Source organism: Oncorhynchus tshawytscha, linkage group LG29 (genome assembly GCF_018296145.1).
Source record: "Oncorhynchus tshawytscha isolate Ot180627B linkage group LG29, Otsh_v2.0, whole genome shotgun sequence".
NCBI lineage: Eukaryota > Metazoa > Chordata > Actinopteri > Salmoniformes > Salmonidae > Oncorhynchus > Oncorhynchus tshawytscha.
In genome coordinates, this window is record NC_056457.1 from 25,843,729 (window position 1) to 25,857,104 (window position 13,376).

Here is a 13,376-nt window from a genome sequence, read left to right on the forward strand (position 1 = left end):
GGACACCTCTATAGAACAGCTGCTGGAGAGACAGTGGAGCGATGGACAACAGCTCCTACTGCAGCAGGGAGCACAGGGAGATGGTGAGCACACACAGCTACATGACTTCATCAGATCTAATCTACTCACCTATATTTCATTGTTTGGATAATTCAATTGTATTGGTTTAATATGGTCTCCTCTCTGTGTGTGGTAGTGTTGGGGTTGTTGAGGTCCCTCCACCAGCTGCAGCAGGAGAACAGGCGTCTAGAAGACCAGATTAAAACTCTGACCATGAAGAAAGAACGACTGCAGCTCCTGTCAGCTCAGCTGTCTGTGCCTTTCACCAGCTGCTGCTGCAGCTGCCCACAGGTCTGACACAGACCACCGCCTAAAACCTCACCCTGACATACACACACACCGCCTAACAGCTCCTGACATCAGCTCACCCTGACTGTGCCTAACCTCACCCTGACATACACACACACCGCCTAACCTCACCCTGACACACACACACCGCCTAACCTCACCCTGACACACACACACACCGCCTAACCTCACCCTGACATACACACACACACCGCCTAACCTCACCCTCGCCCTGACACACACACCTCACACACACCGCCTAACCTCACCCTGACACCTCACCCTGACACACACACACCGCCTAACCTCACCCTGACATACACACACACCGCCTAACCTCACCCTGACATACACACACACCGCCTAACCTCACCCTGACATACACACACACACCGCCTAACCTCACCCTGACATACACACTGTCACTCTCACTGTCTGACTGTGTGATGTTGTGTGTTTCAGATGTGAAGGGTGACTCCTCTCTACCTGCTCAGGTAAGGCAGCACCGTTACCCAGCTAGAACACTGGTTATGCTGTCGTTACACACTAGTTATGCTGTCATTACACACTAGTTATGCTGTCATTAAACACTAGTTATGCTGTTATGCTGTCATTACACACTGGTTATGCTGTCATTACACACTGGTTATGCTGTCATTACACACTAGTTATGCTGTCATTACACACTGGTTATGCTGTCATTACACACTGGTTATGCTGTCATTACACAATGGTTATGCTGTCATTGCATACTGGTTATGCTGTCATTAAACACTAGTTATGCTGTTATGCTGTCATTACACACTGGTTATGCTGTCATTACACACTGGTTATGCTGTCATTACATACTGGTTATGCTGTCATTGCATACTGTTTATGCTGTCATTACACACTGGTTATGCTGTCATTACACACTGGTTATGCTGTCATTACACACTGGTTATGCTGTCATTGCATACTGTTTATGCTGTCATTACACACTGGTTATGCTGTCATTACACACTGGTTATGCTGTCATTACACACTGGTTATGCTGTCATTACATACTGGTTATGCTGTCATTACACACTGGTTATGCTGTCATTGCATACTGGTTATGCTGTCATTACACACTGGTTATGCTGTCATTGCATACTGGTTATGCTGTCATTACACACTGGTTATGCTGTCATTGCATACTGGTTATGCTGTCATTACACACTGGTTATGCTGTCATTACACACTAGTTATGCTGTTATGCTGTCATTAGACACTGGTTATGCTGTCATTGCATACTGGTTATGCTGTCATTACACACTGGTTATGCTGTCATTACACACTAGTTATGCTGTCATTACACACGGGTTATGCTGTCATTACACACTAGTTATGCTGTCATTCACACTAGTTATGCTGTCATTACACACTAGTTATGCTGTCATTACACACTAGTTATGCTGTCGTTACACACTAGTTATGCTGTCATTACACACTGGTTATGCTGTTATGCTGTCATTGCACACTAGTTATGCTGTCATTACACACTAGTTATGCTGTCATTACACACTGGTTATGCTGTCATTGCATACTGGTTATGCTGTCATTACACACTAGTTATGCTGTCATTACACACTAGTTATGCTGTCATTACACACTAGTTATGCTGTCATTACACACTGGTTATGCTGTTATGCTGTCATTGCACACTAGTTATGCTGTCATTACACACTAGTTATGCTGTCATTACACACTAGTTATGCTGTCATTACACACTAGTTATGCTGTCATTACACACTAGTTATGCTGTCATTACACACTAGTTATGCTGTTATGCTGTTATGCTGTTACACACTGGTTATGCTGTTATGCTGTCATTACACACTGGTTATGCTGTTATGCTGTCATTACACACTAGTTATGCTGTCATTACACACTGGTTATGCTGTCATTGCATACTGGTTATGCTGTCATTACACACTAGTTATGCTGTCATTACACACTAGTTCTGCTGTTGTGCTGTCATTACACACTGGTTATGCTGTTATGCTGTCATTACACACTAGTTATGCTGTCATTACACACTAGTTCTGCTGTTGTGCTGTCATTACACACTAGTTATGCTGTCATTACACACTAGTTATGCTGTCATTACACACTAGTTATGCTGTCATTACACACTAGTTATGCTGTTATGCTGTCATTACACACTGGTTATGCTGTTATGCTGTCATTACACACTAGTTATGCTGTCATTACACACTAGTTATGCTGTTATGCTGTCGTTACACACTGGTTATGCTGTTATGCTGTCATTACACACTGGTTATGCTGTTATGCTGTCATTACACACTAGTTATGCTGTCATTACACACTGGTTATGCTGTCATTACACACTGGTTATGCTGTCATTACACACTAGTTATGCTGTCATTACACACTAGTTCTGCTGTTGTGCTGTCATTACACACTGGTTATGCTGTTATGCTGTCATTACACACTAGTTATGCTGTCATTACACACTAGTTATGCTGTTATGCTGTCATTACACACTGGTTATGCTGTTATGCTGTCATTACACACTAGTTATGCTGTTATGCTGTCATTACACACTGGTTATGCTGTTATGCTGTCATTACACACTAGTTATGCTGTTATGCTGTCATTACACACTAGTTATGCTGTCATTACACACTAGTTATGCTGTTATGCTGTCATTACACACTAGTTATGCTGTTATGCTGTCATTACACACTAGTTATGCTGTTATGCTGTCATTACACACTAGTTATGCTGTCATTACACACTAGTTATGCTGTCATTACACACTAGTTATGCTGTTATGCTGTCATTACACACTGGTTATGCTGTTATGCTGTCATTACACACTAGTTATGCTGTTATGCTGTCATTACACACTGGTTATGCTGTTATGCTGTCATTACACACTAGTTATGCTGTTATGCTGTCATTACACACTAGTTATGCTGTCATTACACACTAGTTATGCTGTTATGCTGTCATTACACACTAGTTATGCTGTTATGCTGTCATTACACACTAGTTATGCTGTCATTACACACTAGTTCTGCTGTTGTGCTGTCATTACACACTAGTTATGCTGTTATGCTGTCATTACACACTAATTATGCTGTCATTACACACTAATTATGCTGTCATTACACACTAGTTATGCTGTCATTACACACTAGTTATGCTGTCATTACACACTAGTTATGCTGTCATTACACACTAGTTATGCTGTTATGCTGTCGTTACACACTGGTTATGCTGTTATGCTGTCATTACACACTAGTTATGCTGTTATGCTGTCGTTACACACTGGTTATGCTGTTATGCTGTCAATGCACACTATTTATGCTGATATTGGTAAACAAAGCACTTTCTCTCGCAGGATAGCGTGTCGTGTGGCCGCAGTAGTGGTGGCTCTACCTCTTCTCTCTCCACCCCCCCTTCCATCTCCCACAGCCCCCCCCAGCCGCCTCAGCTCAACGGGGTTGCCATGGGAACAATGCTGCTGGGAGGGGGAGCTGGGCTAGGGATGGGGGGGATAGTGGGGGTTCTGAACAGAGTCATACAGACCACTTCCAGCCCTCACACATACAGCTACACACATACCTCCTCACCGGGCCCCAGCACCGCTCTGCCCATCTCCAGCTCCATCAACACCAGGTATGTACACTACATCTGCCTGTCTGGCGGGCTGCATGGATACCTGGTAGTCTGGCTGCATGGCTACCTGGTAGTCTGGCTGGCTGACTGCATGGCTACCTGGTAGTCTGGCTGGCTGGCTGCATGGCTACCTGGTAGTCTGTCTGGCTGAGTGCATGGCTACCTGGTTGTCTGTCTGGCTGACTGCATGGCTACCTGGTAGTCTGTCTGGCTGGCTGCATGGCTACCTGGTAGTCTGTCTGGCTGGCTGCATTGCTACCTGGTAGTCTATCTGGCTGGCTGCATGGCTACCTGGTAGTCTGTCTGGCTGCATGGCTACCTGGTAGTCTGTCCTGCTGGCTGCATGGATACCTGGTAGTCTGGCTGGCTGGCTGCATGGCTACCTGGTAGTCTGGCTGGCTGCATGGATACCTGGTAGTCTGGCTGGCTGGCTGCATAGCTACCTGGTAGTCTGGCTGGCTGGCTGCATGGCTACCTGGTAGTCTGGCTGGCTGGCTGCATGGCTACCTGGTAGTCTGGCTGGCTGGCTGCATGGAGACCTGGTAGTCTGGCTGGCTGCATGGATACCTGGTAGTCTGGCTGGCTGCATGGCTACCTGGTAGTCTGTCTGGCTGGCTGCATGGCTACCTGGTAGTCTGGCTGGCTGGCTGCATGGATACCTGGTAGTCTGGCTGGCTGGCTGCATGGATACCTGGTAGTCTGGCTGGCTGGCTGCATGGATACCTGGTAGTCTGGCTGGCTGGCTGCATGGATACCTGGTAGTCTGGCTGGCTGGCTGCATGGATACCTGGTAGTCTGTCTGGCTGGCTGCATGGCTACCTGGTAGTCTGGCTGGCTGGCTGCATGCATACCTGGTAGTCTGGCTGGCTGGCTGCGTGGATACCTGGTAGTCTGGCTGGCTGGCTGCATGGCTACCTGGTAGTCTGGCTGGCTGGCTGCATGGATACCTGGTAGTCTGTCTGGCTAACTGCATGGCTACCTGGTAGTCTGGCTGGCCGACTGCATGGCTACCTGGTAGTCTGGCTGGCTGGCTGCATGGATACCTGGTAGTCTGTCTGGCTGGCTGCATGGATACCTGGTAGTCTGTCTGGCTGGCTGCATGGCTACCTGGTAGTCTGGCCGGCTGCATGGATACCTGGTAGTCTGGCTGGCCGGCTGCATGGATACCTGGTAGTCTGGCTGGCTGGCTGCATGGATACCTGGTAGTCTGGCTGGCTGGCTGCATGGATACCTGGTAGTCTGGCTGGCTGGCTGCATGGATACCTGGTAGTCTGGCTGGCTGGCTGCATGGATACCTGGTAGTCTGGCTGGCTGGCTGCATGGCTACCTGGTAGTCTGGCCGGCTGCATGGCTACCTGGTAGGCTGGCTGGCTGCATGGCTACCTGGTAGTCTGGCTGGCTGCATGGATACCTGGTAGTCTGTCTGGCTGGCTGCATGGATACCTGGTAGTCTGTCTGGCTGGCTGGCTGCATGGCTACCTGGTAGTCTGTCTGGCTGGCTGGCTGCATGGATACCTGGTAGTCTGGCTGGCTGGCTGCATGGATACCTGGTAGTCTGGCTGGCTGGCTGCATGGATACCTGGTCTGTCTGGCTGGCTACATGGATACCTGGTAGTCTGGCTGGCTGGCTGCATGGATACCTGGTAGTCTGGCTGGCTGGCTGCATGGATACCTGGTAGTCTGTCTGGCTGGCTGCATGGATACCTGGTAGTCTGTCTGGCTGGCTGGCTGCATGGCTACCTGGTAGTCTGGCTGGCTGGCTACCTATCTGTCCTTCCATTGATTGACATGGTTGTTTCTCGCTCTGTCTTTAGATTCAAGTTGATGTTGTTATATTTTCTCCCTCCCTGCTTTCCTATTGGATTACATCAGCTCAGCTACAGCTAAAAGCAGGTGTGTGTGTGTGTTGTAGTTTTCTAACTGCGTGTCTGGCTTTGTGTGTTTTCACTCAGGTTGGGTGCCTTGTCTGAGCAGCAGAGGCTCTTACTGCACCAGAACCAACTACAACAGCTACTGTCTTCACAGCCCTCTGCGGTAAACACACACACACACCAGGGCTCCGTTCTGACACCATTTAGTCGCATATTGCGGCCCTTTGACTTGGCTGTGCGAGTTACATTTTTAATTGGTTGCATCAGTGCGAGCTGCACATTCTACATGGTCACCTCACTCAAAATGTTTAGGAGGCTAAAACCATGATTTTGGTCGAACAGTAAAGTGCATTATCCTCGTGATTCCTGTAATGACAGTGTCTGTCTGCTCCTGTACCCGTTTCTCATGGGCCTGCTGCTGTGTTGATCAAACCACTCTCAAATGCTCCGAGAGAAAACAAAGTGTTCTGATTTGAATAACCTTTTAAAATTCTATTGCCGGGCAAAACACAGCTGTCTCGTTGTCACACTTGGAGGTTATCAGCTTTCTTTAGGAACACGTTTTTTATTTCTCCGCTCTCAGTGTTCAGCAATATAGCAACTATTTTGCAACCAAGATCTTTGATATGGCTTTGAGATACGCAGGCCTCATTGGACGGTAGGCTACAACTGCAGCATTTTTGGGACATTAAGGCCTGATTGAATACAGAGATGAAATAACCCTGGTTGCAACGGGGAAAAGAGAGGAATAAAACTAGTGATTTGACACTGTTACGGTGTCACCCCGGCTGGATATTAGACAGCAGAAATGGTCGTGGTCCTCCTTCACTACTCCCCTAATGAAGACACATCCTATCAGGAACAACGAAATCAAAATATTAAAAAGAGATTTGGAAGAAAGACATTACAGCTGAAATGAAACGATTTGACTGGAAATGCAGTCTATGTTCATTATGATGATTATAACTTTGCGAAAATACAGTTATTGAAGAACTTTTAATTTATTGGCCGACCACATTGTGAATGAACGTGATGTGGATTGCATCAGTGTGTGATAGACAATTTCAGTACCATCATAAAATGACTTTCCCTACCACATCTCTTTCTATTTCAGACCTTGTTTCTTCAGTAAAGTAGGCTGCAATATACCACTGCAATATACCACAGCAGCCCTGTACGAAATTACAAAGATTCAAAATTGGGTGTTGTCATGTTGTTCTACAAATAAATAAATATTCTCCACTATCCGCATTATAATAGAATAACATTTGATTCAAAATAGAACATAATCACAATTTAGTTTCCAATGTAAAATGTGTAGCCTACAGTTCAGGAATATATGCTTTCGCCCTCATGATACGAAATGGCCATATTCGATTCAGACAAGTCAAATCATTAATGGATTACATCAATTGGAAATTTAAAAATGCATACTCCACCATGATTTTTCAATTCATAAAATGTGTAGGGTTAGTAGATTTGTTGTGGTAAACAAGGAAATTAAATACTTTATTAAATTCTCTCTCTCTCTCTCTCTCTCTCTCTCTCCCTCTCTCCCCTCCCCTCTCTCTCCCTCCCTCCCCCTCTCTCTCTCTCTCTCTCTCTCTCTCTCCCCCCCTCTCTCTCTCTCTCTCCCTCTCTCCCCTCCCCCTCTCTCCCCCTCTCTCCCTCCCTCTCGCTCCCCCCCTCTCTCTCGCTCTCCCCCTCTCTCTCTCTCCTCCCTCTCTCTCTCTCTCTCTCTCCCCCTCCCTCCCTCTCTCTCCAGGAACAGCAGCAGGTGTTATTTTACCAGTTGATGCAGCAACAACAAGACCTCCACCAACTCCAGTCTTCCTCCTCCCAGCTTCCCTCCATCCCTCTCTCCTCTGCTCAGCTGCCCATCACCTCCCTTCTTTCCTCCTCCAACGCCCACGGCACCATCACCGCCAACCCCTTCCTGGCTCGGCACACACACCCCGACACACACACACACCCCGACACACACACACACGCCGCTGCACAGAAGCCCCGGCTGGCTGAGAAAGCTGTTGGAGTCACTGGACAGGAGAAGACCTGACCCACAAAACATATCTCTCTCTTTTCTCTATCCATCTCTCTCTCTCTCTTTCTGTTGGTGATTCTGTCTACTCTCTATCCATCTCTCTATTCATCCATCTCTCTCGCTCTCTCTCTCTCTCTCTCTCTCTCTCTCTCAGGGGTCTCCACCATCATGTGATCAGTGCTGTGTGTTTAACCACACAAGCTCACCCACATAGAACTACAAACTCCAAAAAACGATCAGGACACTAACATAGCTGACTGACTCACAGCTCAGCTGGAGAGATGCGGTCTGGGAAGTATGACTCTCATTGGACAGTTTTAAGAGAGGGAGGAGTTTGTAACTGCTTTTACCTCTCTATATCTGTGTGTATGGACCAGCATAAGACCTGACCAGAGACCACTCTAATGTAAGACTGACTGACTGCTCAGCCATGGAAGCCTTGCTATGACTGTCTTTCTGCTGTACCTACCTCACACACACAAACCAGCCGATTAGTGCCCACAACTCTCAGCATCGGCCAATAGGAATCCACAACATTCATGACTGGCCAGTCAGGGTCCAATCCCCAAGTGCCTAAAGCCGAGGGGGCGGGGTTACTCATACTCCTCTTCCTGTCTCTCCTGTCAGACATCCATTCTCACCATATTACTGGCTGTCAAGCTGCGTTGCCCAGGCAACAGGTCACACAACACATTCTGAGAAGCTGGAAGCTGTATTGTGCTGCTTTCACAAACTACAGAAACAAACTTTATAAATGGTCTCTTTTTATTTATTTAGAAGTGCCCGCTGTTCTTACAAGCGTTTGTTTTATACTAATGTTTGAAGTTTTTCTCACTCTTGCTGTAAACATTTTTGATGGAAACAGATACTTGTTGTGTACTCAGAAAGATTGAAGTAGTGGTGGTGGTGTATATAGCTGCTATTGTGGGGAGGGGTGTGGATTCAATAACACAGTTTTTACCTCGTTTGTGTAAATAAATATATATTTTTCATTGGCTGTGGGGTGTAAATAAGTGATTGTGATTGGCCCTGCTGGTGTGAAGGATAGCCAATAAACCTCATTTTGTGTGACTCTTATGAGCAGACAACAGGAGACGGTGACTGAACACAAAGTGTTAATTTATTTTTATATGTGCAGCGACATTGTTTCGTTGTTTTTCTAAGTTTCACAACGGTTATTTTATACTCGGCACCATGTTTCCGTCTGTGTTCACTTTTGTTTGGATCAGTTTTGTACAACTGAAAAATCATAAAACATCCTCAAATGTTTCTATTTCAAGTCACTGAAATAAAGAAGCGTTCCGGATAAAGAAAGAGACGGACTGTTGGTGAAAAGACGAGGAGGAGGACTTACAGGAAGCCTGTGTCGGGATGTCGTCATGGTTTGGTTTGTGAGAACATCGGTAAAGCTTGATTTAACAGCTCTGTTCAAGTGCTTTTTGTAAAATGCATTTTAATGCTTTGGTTGAATAAAGAACAGATCTACCTCCCTAAACCTTCTGTCTAATAACAGGTTTCTCTTTGTTTAACCTCTTTACCCCCCATCTCTGGATGGAGGGATGACAAACAGACTCTCACACTCTCTCTCGTTTGCCGTCTTCTGTCTAGTGTTTAGCAGTTTCTGCATGCCCCTTTTATAGTGGTCCAGGTTCCTCCTGCCCCAGCAAACACACACACACAATGTGCACCCCTGTCCCTGATGACTTCCAGCTGCCTAGCTGTGTGTGTGTGTGTGTGTGTGTGTGCGCCATTCTGCTACATCTGCTTCTGCTCGGGGAATTAAAAGCTCACTTTCCCCTCACATCTCAGCCCCCCAGCAACTCTTCAACCCTCACCCTCTATCAGCCCTGTCACTCAAGTCCAGGCTGTTTAAACATGCCCCCACCCTACCTCCTTGTCCACCACTCTCCTTCCCTCCTCCCCTGTCCTTATTCATCGCCCTGTCCTCCTCCTCCTTTCCTCCCTCTCATTCAATCCATTCACAGCATTCCCATTCTGGGGTGGGAGCAGAGCCGTCGTCCATCATTGATCACCTCCCAGCAGCCACTGCTTCTCCCCGGGGGAGGGGAGGTTAACAGCTGAGTGAGGACCCCCATGCTGCCGAATGAGGTGCCTGATCAAAAGTCAAAACACTAAGCTGCAGAACATCAGTCGTTTCACACACAATTCTCCATTGAGTTTCCTGCTTCATCTGGAAGCAGGAAACTGGCCCAAAATGTCCAGATGAAGAGATCAAAAGAAGTCATAGTAATAATAATGAAACATGTATTTAGTAATTAATTTAAAATTGTATTTAAATTAAACATGAATTTAGTAATTCAAATGAAAAATTACCATTTAGGAAAACCATTAGCAGAAAACCATTAGCAGCTGTAGTTGGGTGTAAATCATTATGGGAATCGTGAGGGGGTTAATCCTCTCTCTGTGTGTGTGTGTGTGTGTATGTGTTGTGAGGGTGATGATCCAGGGAAAATTTACTCCCAGCTGCCTGGCCAAGATTCCGGTTCAGAATGGAACCAGATCGCTCTGACAGAGGTGTTTAGGGCCAGGAACAGAGAGACGTAGGGGAGAGACAAAAACAGAGGAGCGAGAGGGAGGAGATAGCGGGAGACTGAAGTGTTCGGGAGCAGCTGACGGGATTCCCATGGAATATCACCGGAATCAGATGTGTCTGTGTGTGCTGCCTGTGTAGGCTACCCCCCACAGGTTCCTCTCCTGTAGGATAAAGGTCCTGAGGAGAAGCAGCAGGATTCATCCCTGTTCACATACAGACAGCCTGTATTCTTCTGCTGACTGACACTCCTCTGTCTAGCTCCCCCCATCCCTATCCATACTCCTCCGTAACTACTACTACTGCTCTCTGTTCTGTACTTCTGCTGACTGACACTCCTCTGTCTAGCTCCCCCCATCCCTATCCATACTCCTCCGTAACTACTACTACTGCTCTCTGTTCTGTACTTCTGCTGACTGACACTCCTCTGTCTAGCTCCCCCCATCCCTATCCATACTCCTCCGTAACTACTACTACTGCTCTCTGTTCTGTACTTCTTCCCCTCTAAACAAACACAGGCTTCGAGTTGCCCTTTTTATTTACCTATATGACTGAGTGAAGAATTCAGTATGAATGTTTTTACATGTTTTATTTATTTAACTGTGCAAGTCAGTTAAGAACAAATTCTTATTTACAATGTGGGCCAAACCCGTGTGTGTGTGTGTGTGTGTGTGTGTGTGTGTGTGTGTGTGTGTGTGTGTGTGTGTGTGTGTGTGTGTGTGTGTGTGTGTGTGTGTGTGTGTGTGTGTGTGAGACAGTCCACACAGTTATGTGAAGCTTCCATCTGACATGAATCTCTCTCTACCTCAGTCTCTCTCTCTTTCCCTAATCTTCATCTCTCTGTCGTCCACTCCTGAACCGCACCAGGCCTCTTCCAGAGCAGGGGTATTTCCCAGCCACTCTGCCTGCCCAGGGGTCACAGACAGCAGAAAGAGAGAGGGGGAGGAGGCCTAGATCAAACTTTCACTCTATAACGTCTGGCAACTAGAAACAAATTAATTGTAATGTTCGTTGTGTGTAGCCTACAAAATAATGTCAATACTAACCATTTTAGAATTTGTAGAAATATATATTTAGGAAATGATCACTCAAAACCTCATCATTGATGTGCCTTAAATTATTAAACTATTTGTTATTGAACAAATACATTTGACATTTCTACAAAAAAAATCAAATATAATCCTAAAATAAATGATAATAGGCCTATGGCAATTATCGTGGAAAAATATTATTACTACTTTTTTATATGGCAAAAGGTAAATAAGAAAAACACGCATGGTAAATGCGTGTATATTCGTTTCTAAATAGGATATTTTCATAACTAGGCTACAAATTATAGCTTTTTAAATATACACTAAAGACGAAACAGGGTTTGAATGAATAAAATTCAGAACAAAATAAGGTTTATTTTAAGGCTGTGTGGAGCTTCAGCCTTCCGTTTTCCAGCTGTCAGCGGAGTGGAGTTGATCTGTAAACCGAGCGAGGTGCAGCAGACTGCGAATATAGACCGGAGTCCTCGCCGCTGACTTCGGAGCCTACATGTAAAACGACAAACTATAAACTGTTAGTCAGTCAGTGTCTGAAATGTCTCACTGTTTAAAACAGCGCTGCTCTATGAACAAGGAACATCTATTCGAAAAACAGTATTGTTTTATTTCTGCTATTCCCCATCGACGCGGGGAAATGCAACCAACACAAATTATTAGCCTCGATCACACCCGGTGCTTTTGCGCTAAATGGAACGCAGCATCATCGGGATATGTGTGCAACAAATGTTCAACCTTCTGCTACTATTTCTGTCAAGCCGTCTATACCTACAGTTTGACGCATACGTTCGATAAATCTAAATGTATGCACCACACAGAACGCCCTGCAACTGCCTCTGCAACGCAAGGCAAACACAGCTTTCCATTGGAAATGAATGTACTTCTGGTGTACCAAAATGCAATGACTGTCGGCGTGAGCAGCAGAACTGTCGAAGCAGGTTAGGTCTGTAGTCAACGCGACACGCATCTATTTATAGCCATTTTTATTTTTAAATAATTGTAGGCCTATCTACCTTTACTCAGAGCACTCTCTGGCGATAATACATTAGGCTACTTTTATTTTTGAATGATTTCACGTTTAGTTTTGACCAAGGCCTACTGCAGTCCCGAGCCCTTCAATCTAGATGGAAAGCTCTGCTGTAGCCTAGTATATCAATTGATGACGAACGTTTCTAAGAATTTAAAGGGATGGTTCAGCCAAATTAAATATTTACATATTTCTTTCCTTACCTTCGAAAGCAGTCAGAGGACGAGGTGAAACCACGCTTTGGTTTTGTTCAACCTTGGCATTGCCACTTTCAATACCAGTAACATTTCCTAACCAAAAACCAAAGTCAATGTCTCCCAGTTAGCATGCTTTTAAACCCCTGTGAGGATCAACATTCATTGATTAATAAATGGAATGTTGTTATTGGTGAATAAATCAATCATTTCATGTTATGCCACAGTAGGCTGGGTGACCAGGTCTGTTCTGTGTGTTTCTCGGTAGATGATCAGAATGAGAGCCATCATTACCCAGACAGCCTAGGAAGGTAGATATTAATGTAATGATGAATGTGATGGGATGTAGATTGGAGACATCATTGCTTGTGTGATCATCAGGTAAAAATAGACACGTCATTTGCTCATTACTGGACTCCTAATAATGAATAATATAACCTAGTCCAGGAAGGGCCTGAGTCGTTCCTATAAGGCTATGTTAAATCGTTCCCGCTGGATGTCAGGGGAAGACTATTTATATTGGGTGTAATCTCCAGACCCAAGTAGGGCCATCCGTTTTAGTCACGCGACCCTCAGGCTGCGGCACGCACACGGAGATCTACTCACCTACAGGGGTGTAGAAGGCCATT

The 13,376-nt window shown here is 45.7% G+C and overlaps 2 protein-coding genes across 2 annotated transcripts in view; both read left to right on the forward strand.

Annotated features, from left to right (window-relative positions):
• The window catches only part of LOC112227475 (MLLT10 histone lysine methyltransferase DOT1L cofactor), a 76,828-nt gene extending 76,787 nt beyond the window's left edge, over positions 1-41 (forward strand). Inside the window, exon 12 of the mRNA XM_042308915.1 lies at positions 1-41. This exon is cut by the window's left edge and continues 87 nt beyond it. The gene's annotated coding sequence lies outside the window, so the exon portion shown is untranslated.
• Positions 42-9,424, forward strand: LOC112227666 (protein AF-17-like). The gene is made up of 6 exons (XM_042308453.1): positions 42-83; positions 330-351; positions 811-842; positions 3,740-4,017; positions 5,970-6,051; positions 7,654-9,424. Exons 1-6 carry the CDS (start codon positions 42-44, stop codon positions 7,942-7,944), a joined length of 747 nt encoding a protein of 248 aa, XP_042164387.1. The 3' UTR covers positions 7,945-9,424.
• The last annotated feature ends 3,952 nt before the right edge of the window (positions 9,425-13,376 follow it).

What these genes read in the sequence shown, in the direction of transcription:
- LOC112227666 (XM_042308453.1), top strand. Translation starts at nt 42, where the DNA reads ATGGACAACAGCTCCTACTGCAGCAGGGAGCACAGGGAGATG. An exon ending in GCTGCTGCAGCTGCCCACAG is followed by an intron (nt 352 to 810) that starts GTCTGACACAGA and finishes TGTGTGTTTCAG; the next exon opens with ATGTGAAGGGTGACTCCTCT. An exon ending in TGTCTTCACAGCCCTCTGCG is followed by an intron (nt 6,052 to 7,653) that starts GTAAACACACAC and finishes CTCTCTCTCCAG; the next exon opens with GAACAGCAGCAGGTGTTATT.